The sequence below is a fragment of the Phalacrocorax aristotelis genome, chromosome 12 (assembly GCF_949628215.1).
Source record: "Phalacrocorax aristotelis chromosome 12, bGulAri2.1, whole genome shotgun sequence".
NCBI lineage: Eukaryota > Metazoa > Chordata > Aves > Suliformes > Phalacrocoracidae > Phalacrocorax > Phalacrocorax aristotelis.
Genome location: NC_134287.1, coordinates 14,565,577 through 14,582,740, shown reverse-complemented (window position 1 = coordinate 14,582,740; position 17,164 = coordinate 14,565,577). Strand labels below are relative to the sequence as shown.

General features: G+C 36.5%; 1 protein-coding gene across 3 annotated transcripts in view; it reads right to left on the bottom strand.

The window, feature by feature from the left end:
* Positions 1 to 17,164, bottom strand: part of ATRNL1 (attractin like 1) — a 522,986-nt gene that overhangs the window by 457,552 nt on the left and 48,270 nt on the right. For all 3 annotated transcript variants that reach the window (XM_075107503.1, XM_075107501.1, XM_075107502.1), the window contains exons 5-7: positions 16,080 to 16,288; positions 3,534 to 3,708; positions 2,292 to 2,379 (exon numbers count right to left, since the gene is read on the bottom strand). In XM_075107503.1, the coding sequence (XP_074963604.1) occupies positions 2,292 to 2,379; positions 3,534 to 3,708; positions 16,080 to 16,288 (472 nt within the window). The remainder of the gene's footprint in view (positions 1 to 2,291; positions 2,380 to 3,533; positions 3,709 to 16,079; positions 16,289 to 17,164) is intronic.

Genomic DNA, 17,164 nt, shown 5'->3' with positions numbered 1-17,164 from the left:
ACAAGGGTAAACAATTTGATAAAGAAAAGTTTGGGGGAAAGAAAAAAATAATTCCCTCTATTCATTTAAGAAGTGAACATTAGTGGTGTCCACAAAGATCTACAACCGGGATTTGTTTGTTCAACATACTCAAAAACAATCTGGCACAGGGATGAATGGAAAAACGGTAATATTTTCTTGACAATACTATGTTACTCAAAATAGCTGAGACAAGGGTCAAAAGCAAAGAACAGCAGAAGAATCTTGTAATACTGAATGTGCAATACAAGGACAAATAAGAGGGCAAATAAAAGTTCACGTCGATAAAAGCATGAAGTAATGCATACGAATAAAAACAATTCTAAGTCTGGACATAGGGTGGTGGGTTTTGAATTGACTAAATGAGATCTTGAGGTTGTAACTGATAGTTCTGTGAAAATACAAGTTCAAAGCCAACAGTAGATTTTAAAAAAAGCTAAAATACCATTACGGATTAATAGGAAAGAATTAGACCCTTAATTCTATGACTTCAATCTCTGAGGTACCAATACACTAAAGGCTGCGATTCCCCCTATCTCAGAAGGGATAACACAGAACTAGAAGAGGTAGAGGCAATTACACAATGTTAGCTAAGGTATAAAATAGCTTCCTTCCAGAGGATTACTAAAAAAGCAACGAATTTTCAGCATGAAAAAGAAATGGCAGAGAGAGGATATGATGGACTTACAGGAAATCATGAGTGGTACAGAGAAAATAAATGGAAAATAGTGTAAGGAGTAGGGATTATCAAAATTAAACCAGCTAGTACCGGTTTCCCAAAAGGTGTTTTTACTTCACAAAATACAGTGGGGTTCTTAGGCACAGGATGGTACCAAAGCTAAAATAAATATATCATCCAAAAATTTGGAAAAAATAAACACAGATTTATAATCTTTCCACAAAAATACTCTCCTGTCTTAGAAAATCCCATATGTGGACCAGGACAGTATTCTGAGGAAACTTCTATACGTTCTTGTCATTTTTTCTCATATTCTTTCCTAGGCATTCACTGTTACTCATTATTAAAGACATGTTACCAGGCTAGATGAACACTCTGGTCTGACTTGATGCAATCTTTTTTTGTTAATTCCTACCAGAGGTGTCTTACGAAAATTTGGGATACAAATTTTATATTTCTCCATCACAGTTAACAAGTTTGCCATCATCTGTACAAGGCTGATTTCTGCACTGCATTCACTTTTGGCCCTTTATATTTTGGAGACATGACTAACACTAGCCAAAAATCAACGAATTAACATTTTTGTTAAATAATTTCTGTCTCTATATTCTCTCAGTGTAAAGAATCCTGGGTTTTTGTTGGGTTTGTTTTGGGTTTTTGTGTGTGTGTGGTGGGTTTTTTAGTGGTTTTATGTTTGTTTGGTTTAGTTTTTTTTGTTTGTTTTTGTTTTTTTTTTTTTTTTAAGTGAAATAAACCTTTACAAGTGCTTTCAATAGAGCAGCATGCACACTACATGATACCGGTAGAAGAAAACCTGCCAGTAGCTCACATTTATTTCAACTTACAGTACAACAATACTATAGAACAACAGTTTGTATTTTAATACTGGTCTGCTTCTTTACTAAAAATAATAAAACAAATAAAAATTTATTTCTTACTATCATAGCCTTTCGGTAGGTCATTAGCAGGCCTTAATGGTCCTGACGAGCCTCCCCCAGGGCTCAGCCATGGGCCCTCAGTCTTACCTGCCTGCGATCCTGCCTCCTGATGGAGCTGGACCTGCGCTGTAGGTAGCTTGATTCCTGGATGGACCACTCAGGCGTGTGTTGTAGCCTTCTGTCCAGTCCCCTCTCTGGCCCTGCCTCCTTTTGCTCCTGACTGGACTCCCTGGATAGGAGTCATTGCTTGCCATGTCTGGGGCTGTCAAAGGACCCTGCTTCCAGCACCCGGCTCTGCATGATGGGCTCAGCCCCTGGGGGTGGTGCCTGGTCAGCGAGGGCACTGCCTGTGCTGGAGTCACCCTTGTCTCCCAGCTCGCCTTCCCTTACCGCAGTTCCAGTCCTATCAGCTCCCTTTTATTGGTTGGTTTAGCTTTGAGCCTTAGGGTCACCTAGTAAGTGACTGAGATCTATTGCACAATATTTGGGAAAAGACTGTGCAATAGATCTAAGTACTGGAAAAAACACTAATGCAAAATGCTCAGGGACTAGAAATAAAATTATCCTCAAAAATCTATGTTCATGATGAATCATTTTAAGATTGTTAACAGCACACACAAAGAAATTAATTAAATTGGATGCTGAAGAGTCCAAACCTGATATAAAGCAAGAGTGTGTCCATATCTCTGGAGTGGCCCTTTGGATACAGGTACAACATTCCATATACTGCTTTCCAAATTGTAGCTAGAAGAGAAATAAAAAAAGTAAACATTTTCTACCTGCAGAGAAATAGGGACTTTTGTACGTTTGAACTAACTTCTGTTTGGCAAAGCGTGCACACTTGATCAGTCACTGTTGTTTATCTGACATGGTAATTTGTTAGCTGCAGTAACGTGATCGCTTCTGTTGTTACAAGTGTACTAACTAGTGACAGTGTACTAAACGCTCATCAATGGAAACAGAAGCAGCTCTTTCAGGGACCCATCAGCAATCTCAGAAAATAGGGCTGTAAAAAAATCACCAGAATTACATGAAAGTTATGAAACTAGATTGCTAGGCTCACTGTTATCAGTCACACACACACAAAAGAAAAAAAACCGCACACCCCACTAGAAACTGCTTACACCACAATCTTTTGCACTACTTTGAAAACTTATTGCTGAGATTCCTCTCAGCTGCATGGTTGATTTTAATTTCTGTTAAGTTTTCATTAGCAGTTAGCCCATTAATTGATTATAACACAAGGTAAGAGAGGTAAAAATAAGAAGACAGAGAGAGAAAAGGAAATCACCAAAGGTGACGGGATTTGGTTTAGATGATTGCAAAGGTGTGGAAGGAAACAAGAGCCAGTTAAAGATAGAGTAAACATGTTCATAAACATATCCTAATAATTCCATTTACCACATTTAGGTCCTGTACATATATAGAAGTCACCATACAAACTCTCATAAATACGAAGTAGTAAAATATGGATGACCTGCCTAACCCAACTGGCAGAGCACCAACAGGCTGAGGGTATGCATTAAATACAAGTCTCCTAGAATAAGTTCACTTCAATAATGCTAATAACATTCTAGATGAACTATCTGAAAATATCAGTACATGGATTTCTTTTACTGGTTTATCACTACAAACATTTTTATGCTTTGAAGCAAAGTATAGCAACAGTTTTCACAGAACTGAAGAAATTACACGTTAGTATCACATATAGATCGATATTACCCATATTTCCTTTTTTTTTAATCATAAGAAAATTACAAGCAGAAAGTAACACCGTTAAAGAATCTAAAAGCATATAAAACTTTCAGTTAAATTGCAGGATGGAAGCTACCTCCCTACTAAGATCACTTTTCCCAAAGCCACATCAGAAGGGGTATGACAAAGGAGAAATCACTTACTTCAACACCATTTGGAATGAACTGTAGTTAAAGGTGTATCCACCAATCACCCACATAAATTTCCCGTGGAGGACTGCCTTATGGGAAGCCCGGCCTACAGAAGGGCTGAACGGCTTTACGTTTGGAAGAATCCAGTAAGACTCAGTGGAAGGGACGTTTAAAGAACAATCTGGACCTGTTTGGTAAACAAATGTGCAATTTGACAATCTGTTAGACAGGGACGTTAAAGCCAATAAAGCAGAGACAGGGCAGGCTTAATTACAGACATCAGGATTGCTCATTCTGATAAAATACAGTATACACTTTTATGTTTAACAGATGCTCAACGAAAAATCTTGACGAAAAGGGACGTCAGTCAAATTGAAGGGTTTAGATTAGCTCAAATAATGATACATTTCTGCATTCTTCTCAGAAAACATACTGTACAAGTCATGAATTGAAAGGCGTGATGCATCATATTTTTAGCTGTCATATAGGTCTAAAATGTGTAGCACAGTACACACTGTATGTTACCTCTGGGGAAAAGCTATACAGCACTTGAACCAACCAGAGTAAGATTATATCAAAGCAAATGACATTACAGTAAATTAAGTTACAATATAGATTATATTATATTAAATATCAGGAATCAAAATTTGCCCTTTGCCAATTCCATTCTGCATTGCCTTTCAAGAGTACTTTACAAAAAAAATTATTTGAATATTTAATTTTTATAAAATTCTGTAGATTGTTCTACAAAACTAACAAAACTCACAGTTATGTATTATTTCAGAATATATTTTAGCCATTTTTTGCTAAATAAGAAAAATAATAATATAACTTACAAATAATGCATTTTGCTTACAATCATGAATAGCAGAAATATTTCATTTTCATTTGTTCTGCAATAACCAAAATGTGATCTCTTCATCATTACTTTATGTTCTAGAAGTTGGAAGAACTTCAAAACCTTGTTATTTAAAACCTGGATATATTCAGGACTTTGCTTAAACAAAAAAAAAAAAAAAAAAAAGAAAACCACAAACTAAAACAAACATACAAACCACCAAACCAAAACAAACAAACCACCAAACAGCACATGCACTATTTGCCTCTTGTCAGTGACTGTACATCATACTGACTGGCTTTATTTCTAGATAGGGAGCACTGAATTTTTCAGACACCAATATGTTCCACTTTAAGCATTATCAATAATGGAACTGAAATTTTTATCATCAGTGGTGGCACACAGATATTGTACAACAGCCAAATTATTTCTGTAATTTGATACTGATACTATAAGCAACATTACGTCCCTCTCAGCCTTAAGTGGGGCAAATCCTTCCCTCCAGCTACTGGACATTACAAGAAAAAAAACAGAGCTGTTGAAGTTAGACTGGGCATAACCTCCTTTGGAAATGGAATTATAACATGCTCAATAAATAAATAAATAGATAAATAAAAATTACCACCCTCAGAAAAAGCAAAAAGCAAACACAGGGGGGTGGGGGGAAACCTACTCTGCATCCCAAATGTCACATATTACATCAATTATTTTAAAAGGTTCCAGGGAAGATCTGGGAAATTACTAGCCTGCTAATACTCCTGCTTCTACCAGACAAATCAGCAGAAGCTATAAGAATGGACAGAATTAGTCAATAGATAGGTAATTGCTATCTACACCATTTACTCTCAAAAATCAGTATAGCTTTCATAAAGAGAAGGCCTGTCTTCCAAACTGCCTAAAGTTCTTTGAAGATGAGGTGATCCAATTGATACACTGACATGGGTTTTCAAGGCTTTGAACAAAATTCCTCACCAAAGACTTTTAAGGAGATTTGACTGTTGTAGCCAGAGAATGAAGGCCTTTGAATGACTACAGAATTGACTAAGATATAATAAGAAATAGTAAGAAATAGTAGACCGGAGTAAATGGCCACTTCTTAAAGGGAGGGAGGTGACCCGTGGAGTCCCACAAGGATTTCTGCTGGTACCCAAGGTATTCAACATACACATCAATGATCCTGGAAGGGGATGAGCAGTGAAGAAAGTTTGCTGATGAAGGCAATTACTGGAGGGCAAAAAGAGTAAGATCAGGTTTGAAGAACAAACTCTTGTCTGTGTGACCGAGCTATAAAATTACACATGGAATTCATTGTTGATAAATTTAAAACTATGTAAGCTATGTTCTAGTTTAAATAAAAAGAAAATAGTCTCTTAGCTAACCATGACTAGTCAGTCATAAAGTATCATCTTAAGATAACATTAAAATATCACCTCAACACTCAGCAACGGTCAAAAAAGGCAAATATGTTAGGAACAGAGCGCGCTGTTACCCCACAGTATAAATCAGCAGTTTGCCTACACTTAGAAAACTGTGTGTCCTACTCAAAAAGGAGACAGAATAGAGCTGGAGGCTGTTCACTGGAGAGTAATAATGTTCAAAGGAATAGAATGGCTTCTGCAACTAGAAATATTAAGTTGGCTAGGACTTTTTCAGTTGGAAAAAAAAGAAAATTTGGAAGTGAATGATGACTGTCTATAAAATAAGTGATAAGTAAATAAGGTGGATATGAAGAGTCTACAATCTCTGTGAATATAAGAACTAAGATTTATCAAACGCAGCTTGAAGAAGTCATGTTCAAAATAAACAAGAGGAGACAGTTCTCCACGCAAAAAGTATCACACCTCTTTGGCAAGGAACCCCAACAAATGATGCTCTGCATGCAAAGTTTACACTGAGTCAAGGAGAGACGGGACAAGCATTTAGAAGACAGAGCTGCTGAAGTTTACTAAATAAACTAATTAAGTAATTTACATCAAGTTCATAATTTTGAAAGATATTATCCTTCGAGGGGCGGGAAGATTACTTTTTTCCAATGTGTATTATCATTTTTGGGGGCAACTAGTTACAACTACTTCTTATGCACAATGAGCAGGGAAATAATCTGTACCTAACCAGCTGTCAACTCTTCCTAGTAGTCTACAGAAGAATGATGGCCACTTGTGTCCAAATTGCCCTCCATTCGTTAAATGATGAAGACACTCGATTCCCATTGCTCATTATACCTTTTACCCAGAAAAGATTAATGGTATTTGAATGAGGTCTAAGGAGAGTATGAACAATTCAGTATATTATTTCTTAAGCATTAATAATAGATACTACACTAGAATTGTAACCTCTGCAAGATTCTGATTTGGTAAATAACTGCAAGAAACACACTTTTAAGCACTTTTAGATTAAAATTAAACAATTGACTAAGTATTCTTTGATCAGGGAAGAGCTTAGAGTTACGAAAAGGGTGCCTCCAGTCAGGAAATAAAAACACATTTATGCCTTTTATTACAGCTACCATTCTTGCACAGTGATGTAGTGGTCAACAGTGTCCCCTAGTGGCAAATAGTGAATAAACCACACAAACTACTCGATGACAGTTGATTTGAGATTTTCATTTCTGGAGACAGGGAAGTGCAAGAATTCATATAGCAAATCCAAAATATATGTAGATGATTGTATTAAAAATGAGGACAAGCAAAAACTTTTTATACGAAGTTAACAATGCAAAAAATCTTAATAACACTGTTAAACAGATCCATGACAAAGAATGTCGCGGGTAACTTTCTTACAGCCTCAGTGCTTCATTGCTGGTCTACACTGTACAACAGGAAAGGTGAGACAGAAACACCATGTACCCAGGTCTTGTTCTGGCATGGAGGAAGGACATATTCTAAGGAGACACACCTGAACTCAGGAGCTTGAAAGCAGCAGGTTTTCTTCAAAGAACACATCAATCAACACTGTGCATGAATCACACATGCACTGAAGTGACATCAGTTGACACTGCTACCAGGAGAGGCACCCCTGGCCTCCCCTCACTCCTTACTCTTCAGCTATCATCACTACTGGTACCAGTTTTCACATGGCTGCACCATGAACCAGATGAGGGAATGCACCCAGGTTAATACTGGCTTTTATTTTTAGCTAGGCTAGCTTTTGATCTGGATGTATTCCCTTATAGGTTTCACCTTGCCCACATACACATGGTGGTGCCAACACAACCGAGACCACGTGGCCAGGACTGCCTCTGCAGTGAAAGTGTAAAACATTAATGGAGTTATCACAGTATGTCTCAATCAGTACAAAAATGGGATATATAGTTGAAAACACCCAGAGCAATAGAATAATATTGACTTCCACTGAAATATCATTTAAAGAGCTAATGCTTTTATGTGGTTATTGCCTTATAAAGGTAAGGTAAGTGCAGGACTTAAAAAAATCATTTACAGATTTTCCTACTTAAATACATACACCATGAAACATCACCATTATTACAGCATAAATACATTTTCTCTTCAGAAACATCATTCACTAAATACATGCCTTTTGTGCAGAGACCACTACAGCTACAGAACAAAGATAATGAAAAATATGTTTTATTATTTTTTATGCAAATATGATTTTATTCTCCATTTATTTAAAATTTGATTTCTTTCTAATCTTCTTAATGTGTCACTCAATCCACTGGGGGAAATAAAAATAAAAGCTTTAAAAACAGCAAACAACTTTATAAACCTGAATTGGAAGTCAATTACGTTATCCTCGAAGGTAGGAAAAATTCTATAGGTTTAAAAAGCTTTTTACCCACACAACACAAGAGAATGAATCTAATTTCTATTTATTGAGGAGTCTCATGAACTGCAAAAGTAACGGTCTGTTCTAGTAGTTCAAGTCATAAGATCAATTTCCACCTAATGAGAAAACACCATCTACTGTCTTCAACCCTAATCTTTTCCTTTGGGATCACAGGAAAAAAAAAAAAATATTGATGAGTTGAATATAAATGTCACAGCCCTGTTTTTCATACAATCCAATAAAATTATTTAAAGTATTTGTTGCTATTTATTTCGTGTTTATTTGACATCTGATCATTTGAGTTGAAAATTATTGCTTTAACAGAATTTTTCAACCACCACAAATACTAACTCAACATTACTACTCTCAAGTACCCAATAAAATCTTCATATGATAATGAATTTGAGATTATGAAAAATATTTTTGAGGAGAGAGATATATCTGAATATAATTTCAATAAAAATTGTATTGGAAGTTTTACAAAGCAGTAAATCAACTTTCTTACAGGAAAGTGATGAGACAGTAACTGCATAAAAATACAAAGCTGCTGTGTAAATGGAAAGATAAATGTCGTTAAAGAATGGCTCACCAGCACTCTAATAGTAGGTGCATTCACGTATTCCAACACTGCCGCTGCACAGCAGGATGCAATTATTTCCCCCATCCTGCAAATAGTCTTGCTCCAAATGAGACTTAATGGTAGGCAGAAAGATCCTGGATAGGTCTCCAGCTAAAGCAGCATGGTAGCAAGCTGTGCCAGGACTCAGCCTCCTCCATGAATGAAATACTCAGAAATGCTAACGCACAGAGGCTGATGCAGTTCTTGAAATGCCATCTGGTTGCTATTATTCAGTCCCATTCCTTTCCTCAGCCAGGAAGAGTGGATCATCCAAGGGCAATCTGGCCTTGGCGGATCTGCAGGGTAAGTCTGAGCAGGCAAGCCAAAAGGGCTGCACTGCCTGCCTCAGCAGCACCCTTTAACTGATTTCAGGTCTCAGACTCAAGATCAGCTAGGTTGGTACAGAAGAATAAGGCCTGACACCACACAGTCTTTACTAAAAGCACATTGTATGAAAAGCCTTCCTAGTCTTTCGTGACTGAGCAGGAGTATGCTCTTCGTTAACTCTCTGCATAAAATTTGTCATCTTAATATTAAACAAAAAAATGTTTTTGCTTCTTGCTTACTAAAAGAAACAGGGACTTTTCAGATTTGCAGTAGCTGACAGTACCCATTAGATTAGAGATTTTGAGACTCTATGCTAATGCCAGCAGGATACCAAGCTCTAATATCTTTGCTAACAATTTCTAGAAAATTTCACAGCTCTAACAGTCAAAAGCCTGCTTCCAATTTTCAAACTAGATGTATTGATGGACAGTTTGCCCCAATTATTCTTCTACAAGTGTTGATACCACTGGACTTAAACAGCTGGCCTGTCTTTGAAGTCTATACACCCCACACGTTTATAAACAGCATTACTATTCCCTCCCAGTCTCCATTTTGCCAGTTTAAACAAGCCATTCTCTTCCATAGCCCTGATCATTCTAATGGTTCTCCCTCTGAGCCTGTTTCAATTTGTATTCATTAAAGTGTAGTAACAAAAATGAAACATGGTACTAATGTTTTCATTATTTAACTGTAGGTTCGGTGACTGATCATCCTGCAAGTGCACTTGTCATTTTACAGCCTATATTTCCTAGAGAATATAAAATTAAGAATATTTAGTTCATATTCTAATTGAGATAAACAAGAAAGTTTTATCTCATGTCACCTTCCACACTTCAATCGAGGATTATAAAACAAATTCTTACTCTTAGTTCCTAAATGTATGGATTTACAATTTATACTGAAGTAGTTGCATCCTACACATAACTCTAGCCCTTTTTTGCAGGATATTCTGGTCCTTCTTCATATTTAAAGAAACTCCCACATTTATATTACCAGATTTCATTAGCAGTCTTATGAGTAAATTATAAAACTTATGTAATGAGATCAGTCCTGAGACCAGTCCCAAGATCAGTCTTTAAGTAGTACTGATCTTCCCATCCTAAGTTCCTAGTTCAGCACACCCACTCACATTTCACATAAACAAGCTGTGTTCCCCTTACTGTTCCCTGAGGTATTCCCTGACTTCTTCAGTTTCAGTGCTTTGCTATCATCAAATGCTGAGGTTCACGAAAAATATATTGCTTTTTCTTGTCAATTATCTTGGAAATCATTTCAGTATGAACTACATTGATAAATCCACATTTCAACTGTGTCACTATTCAATCACACCATGTTTATTTCTTTCTTTCCCCAAATTATGGCCTAGATCTTTACACACTGCCAAAACCGTGCTAACAAGTTCTGAGCTGCCTGAATCACTTTCTTCCTATTCTTAAGGGTGCTACAGATAAGTGAAGAAACTAAATTTAGCTCGTTATCAAGGAGATCAGCACTATCTATCCCCTTCTTGTGTTCAGGATATAGTATTGCGTTTGTTCATTGGTTTAATCAAGTGTTTGCATGTTCTACCTCGCTACATTTATGTGCATAAATTTTAAATAAATATTTAGAAGGTCATATATTTATTTTAAATGGATTAGATTTTTCATTAACTCATGAATAGTAGAGGACTCCCTAAATCTCAGCCTAACTGCACATACAGAGCATTATCAACCATTTTAATGCAGCCAACCATTTATCAAAATGAAACCAATTAATTGTACTAAACCTGCTTTCACTAATCAGATGACGTCACAAAGGTATTTAAAACTGAAGTTGGCTCTTCATTTAACTAGGATGTTCTTTCTTTTGCAATAAGGACACAGAATTTTCAGACACTACATTTCTAATTATGATAGCTATATTTTGTTTACAAATTGGACAAAGTCCTCCAAAGATGCTTGACACACTATTAAATTCAGTCTGAACATAAAACTAATAACATGTTTCCAGTATATATGAAATAATCATTCATGCTAAGTCAATTCCTACCTACGAATTCCATACATTCAAAATTCCCTTAAATCTAATTTCTATGACACAGATAATGAAATTTACAAATACAGAATGCAGAAACTGGATTTTAACTTAAAATTGAGGGACAAAAGGATTCCTTCAGTTTGTGTTTTTATGTGCATATATAGTATTAATGCACAAATATTTAACAGGATATTTCCCAGACTCTAAAACTTCAGTTTCTTATGACTGAATTGATACTTGGCCAGGAGAAAACCTGAAAAGTGAAATCTGGACAAAGAGGGGATTATCACAGGGTAGAACAGTGGTAAAACACCTGCCTCTATTTTTTTTTTTTTCCTTCCAAAACCAGGTTTGCCCAATGCAAACGTTACATCATAGGTCCTCTTCTCTGAAAATACTTACTTGTGTGCTTTCTGTTCAAAAACATCCAGGCACAATAGGCAAAAATCTCAGATTTCAAACCTCTCAGCATTTGGCACGAGCTTCTTCCAGCGCTGCATTTCAACTGCCACTGCCTGAGCTCACATCTCAAACCTCTCCTCCATCGGTTTCAATCAAACACCACCGCCCAAGCACAGCTTTGCTAAATCTCAGCGTTGAGGAATAAGGCAGGCCAAACAAGAGAGTATGACCTCAAAGTCTTCCACTGAGGCAGTCAGAACAAACACAACTCTGGTTAGTCCTTTCAGGATAATCTAAGTCAAGTACAGACACACGTTGACATAGTAATTCTGGCCATACTCAAGATGCTGTTAGAATAAACACCATACTAATGAGCAAGACAAAATACTGACCTTTACAGTGCAGCTGTCATAGCACTCCTTTTACACTTTCATTGTTTACATTTCTCCTTACATAAAGGCTTTTTTTTCCCAGAGAGATGTTATAAAATCCAAGCTGCCTGAATTCCTAATAGACTTATTTCAAAGTTAATTAGTTTAGTTTCAGAATATGTTCTTCTGCTACATCTCTATCTGCTAGGAGCAGATCTGTAGGGAGAAACAACTGATGATACACATCCCAGAATTTTTATTGGTGTTTTAACTTTGGACTAGATCTGATCCCTAGGACTGAGTGCCTGTTTGTGGCTGGTGCGCATTATGTGCAGCCCTGGAGCTCATCTTCTGGTGTAGTTTCATCTAAAAGGAATGCAGTTCCTGTGTTTTCAAACCACCTCACAATGCAAGCCAAAACACAGTACACATGGAAGATCAGATATGCTTTGAAGGCACCCTACCGATCCTCTTAAAGACTAACATAAACACACTCTGTAATTCCTCCCTATTAGATCCCCTTTTCACTTGTAGTACTGATGTTCAATGAGTAAAGTACCAATAAAGTTTCTCTTAAATTCAATAGAGTCTTCAACTCTGTTTTCCTTTCTGCATGCAGTGTGAAAGGTACCAGCCCCAAGAGCATCCCCACATCACCCTGGATCAGGGAGATGTCATGTCTGTGCAGGAGCTCTCCGCGAGGACTCCCACTTAGTGTTAGAGTCACCGCTAACTCCTAGATCTTCTCCTCATGACTGTTTGCTAGTAAGCATATCCATTTTGTGGCATGAGTTCTCGCTAGTATTCACACTCCTCCCTAAAGTGCCGATCCCCAAACTGGGCACTATAATCCAATGTTATCTCCGAAATGCCTATCTCAGCAAAAGGGTCATGTGCTCTCTACTCAAAATTCCTCATGTGAAAATTATCACCTATAGTGATTTCCAAGTCTTTTAACAATCTCTTTCTAAGACAGCTTTTCATTTGCCAATGCAGCCTGTGTCTTTGTTCCTGGATCATTTTACATTAAGTGATATTAAAACAATTTTCTAAATTATGACTTTGGACTGGATGATTTACAGCTCTTTAAAATGAAGCTTCCTTCCTTTATTTACCACACCATGAATCTTATTAACTTACCTGAAAATTTTATCAGGAAAAAATATATATAATAATTGAGATCTTCTATAAAAATGTTGTTTACCAGACAAAAAAAATGGTTGCTGGAAAATTCTCCAATTAATTACTTGACTACTGCGTATTTTACAAGAAGCTATGTTTTTAATTCCCTCTGTAAAGCAGTTTAACCTATTTAATGTGGCAGGCTAGTTATTTCCTTTACATGATATTAAACCAAGTTTCTTGAAGAAATCAAAGAACACCCCTATCAACAAGACCTATAATGTTACCTTCAAAAAGCATATAACACATTCTTAGTAGTCAGCAATATTTTCAGCATGTCCGAAGATTGCCCATTTAACACTTATAAAAATGTGGAAATATCTGCAACCCTTCCAATCATCCTGAATTTTTAACCCCATTACAGAACTTAACTGTTTTGAAATCTCCTCTGCTCACTAACAGCCTAAGACATTCCAGGACACAGCATTCCTCATATCAAAGAGAATTTGCTGTTAAACACATATTCGGCAAAGGGTAATGTCTTTGTGTAAACTATCTTTTCAACTTCTTAAACAGGTCAAATATTGCAAGAACCACCACTTCTATCTCAGCCAAGTCTCCATTTATTTTTTCTCTGTGCCTAGCAAAGAAAAAGATAGCAAGTCAGTGGTTCTAGAGACATCTTATTTTCCTCCCTGAATTACATCCACAGCCCGTATCAGCAGGCATCAACACATCCTGCTTTTAATATAGATTAGGCAATAATGGGACAGCATAATATGATGTAGTACTCATAGAAGGAATCACTCTTCAGGAAACACCTCAGCCTCCTGGATACTTGAAATCCGGTTAATTTAAAATAAATACTCTATGTGCTTCTGAGACCAACCATGTCAGAAACATTTAACATTATTAGACACTAATAGCATTTTGGTTAAATAATTTGCTTTCCAAGCCTAAATTTTTTTATCGTCATAGCTAACTGCAAACATTAGGTACATTCACAAAATGTACCTAATAATGAAAGGAGCCTACTTTTACTCAAAACAATTATCCCAAAGAATAAAGTGTTCTCTTTTCTCAGAATACTTGTTTTAAATGTGAAATTTTCTTCAAGGTGCTCCTTCCACGGTGTCCACACGATGTCACTATTGTAAAAGAAAGAACCCATGGATTTTCTTGCACAACTCGATGCAGTCCAATGAATTTTTTAATATAGGGAATAAACATACTCCAAAAAAACCCACCAAAATGTGGGAAACAAAAGCAAAAAACCCCCATAAAATTCTCTTCAAAGCCAGGAATCAAGACCCTACTTTAGCCAGTTGTTTTCAATTACCAAACACAAGAAAAACTTGACAGACAACAAAATCAGTAAGATGAGTAGAAATATTTATGGTTCTGCATTGCAAATAACCTACACAAAAGATAACGTCAGTGTAGAAACTACAAAGAGAGTTTATAGATGCAAATAAATAAATAAATATAACAGAGAAGCAAGTAGTCTCCCAAATAGCTTAAGGAAAGTACAAAAGAATACTGAACTTAATAAGGAAAACCAATTATGTATGCAAGCCAGCTCATCTGGCACAGAATCAAAGAAATAATTGAAAACTATGTAGGTTTGGTGAGAATCCAAGGAACAACTAAGCAAGTTATCTCTATATAATCCTACTCACTGTAGGAAAGAATAGGAAGCTAGATGCACAGAAATGTTAGATGAAAAGAAGGTACTAAGAGTGAAAGTTAGAATTTTATTTCATGCTAAAAACTTCTAATGAAGATTATAGCACTGTAAATTAAGAGGTAGCCTAAAAAGTCTTTCCAAAGATCTGGGATTTTTCCCCATTTTGTACGCAGCGATCTGAAATTGCAAGGAACCAATGCACAGATAAACGGGTGTTATTCTTGCTGCAAGTTCTATTCACAACTTCCTTACAGAGATTAAGCTTTCAGGATCTTTTTTTGTGCACTACAATCACGAAAGGTTCTGAAGGACTCAGTAACAAGTCTGCACTGTTTCCATTCAATGACCATATTGCTAACCTACTTCCTTTCTGTGGGTGCACTGACTGCCTCTTAATGAAAAACTCCATTAATTATTAAGAAGAGAAATTTATCAAATCTCACGATCTCTTTCCCTAATAGGTGCAACAACTAATAGGAGTAAAAAAGTCATTTCCTCTGACATGCAAAAAGAAACAGCAATAAAACCAAAGTAGAGACAGAAGGTAATGTGATATGCATAAATGGCATATCAGCTAAGTAATCTGGAGATATTTTAATATTTCTTTCAAGAGAAGAATGGCAATTTCAATGCATAGCAAGCTAATCCAATTGAGACTTTTAATAGGAATGGAAAAGGATAAAAAGAAAAAATTCACAAACGTCTAGTATAATTATAGTAAGTGAATTAAACATTCAGGATCTTAAATAATTAACCTTTAATAAGAAAAAATTATTTATCGTACTGGGAGTAAAACTACAGCATGTGCTTACAGTACATCCATTACTCCACAGTACGTGTCCACATATACATTCTTGTACCATCACAAGAAAGCAGCTTACCTTCCTTTTTCACCAAGAGACTATACAAATAACACATACCTAAAAACCAGACAATTAATACTTATTCATGAAGCACTAAAGCTATGATGTGATGATGTGACATTATGGGCGGGGGGGGGGCAGAAAATAAAATCTATCTAGACATTTAAAAAACTAACAGAATAGGAAATCAGGCTATGGAGGAACTTGGTCTCCAGAAGTGCTCACAACTCTTGAGTAACTACTGCCAATATTTTTTCAAATTAATGACCCAAAAAAGAAGAATGCCCACCGCAAGAAAGTTTAGGCCGGATATTCCTGCAGTATCCTCAGACAGAAAATATCAAAGCTGTGAGCATTTTATGTCATTGAAGTACACACATCTAGGTCCACCGGAAAATTTACTCCAGAAATAATTTTTTCATTCATGCTTATTCTTTAAAGATGCTAATTTGCATACCAGCTAGGATGCATTAAAAGCAGTTCTTTTTTAAAGATGAACTTGATTCCAAATAACAAAACCTTACCTTGCCAGCTATCATTGCAAACACACAGCTTCTCGCCTGTCAAATCACAGTACCCGTGATCTGGACTGCCACAGTTCGCTTTACAATATGGAATATCACAGGCTTCTCCTTTCCAATACTTGTCACACTCACAGTACACCCGGCTTGGTACGGACACACTGGTTGTACACTTCCCATGTTCTGAGCAGTTATTAGGACAAGAATTAATTCTGAAAAAATATGTAAAATAAGGGAAATGACAAGCCAAGAGTTGTTGACAATGGTTTTATCTAACAGTATTCCAAAAGCATTTGTTAAAGTACTTTTTTTTTTTTTTCCCAAAAAAAATTTCCATGTACTGATAAAACACAAGTTTAATTATGATTTTACAGGTAAGTGAGCTGAAGTGACCTTACAGACAAAGCCTGTGATACAGTCAGGATCCCAAACATCTTGTAGTTTACCAGAAGTATTGCCATTAAGCAGAAGCATAGGCCCTGTCTGGACAGATCAACATCTGTTTTTCCCTACATTCCAGTATAAGCACTCTAGTCAGTCCCTTCAAATGCTCATTATCTCTAGGAGCATCCACGATGGAAGTGACTGTGAGCAGTAACCCTTAAACTCTCCACCCCACAGTCAAAGGGCTTTCCTGAGCAGCTTTGGTCCATGTTCAAAAAGAGTATGTCTAACATCCAAGGGGAAAGATTGGAAAAACCAAGCAAGGAAAAATACAAGATGACTAATAACCTAAAACTATATACAGGCAGCACTTCATCCTCTGACACCTTAACAACAGAGCCACCTTAACCTTGCCTCCTTAACTCAGCAGCCAGAGATGCAAAAAGAGGAAAGATTAGGCTGGAAGAAGTCTGTGACTGTTTTGAATTTAGCATTTCTGTGATACACCCTACTAAACACTGAGATCACAGGCAACTGGACTGCAAAACTATGCAAACTGGTTCCAGAAATGCAGGCAATTCCTTTGAGACAAGTACATTGAAGTACGTGTGTCCAACAGTTTCCATAAACAGAATAATGGATCTCAGGTAGTATGTGCCTGAAGTCCAAAAAGGATTTGAAACCTTTTCTGATGTCTCACAAAG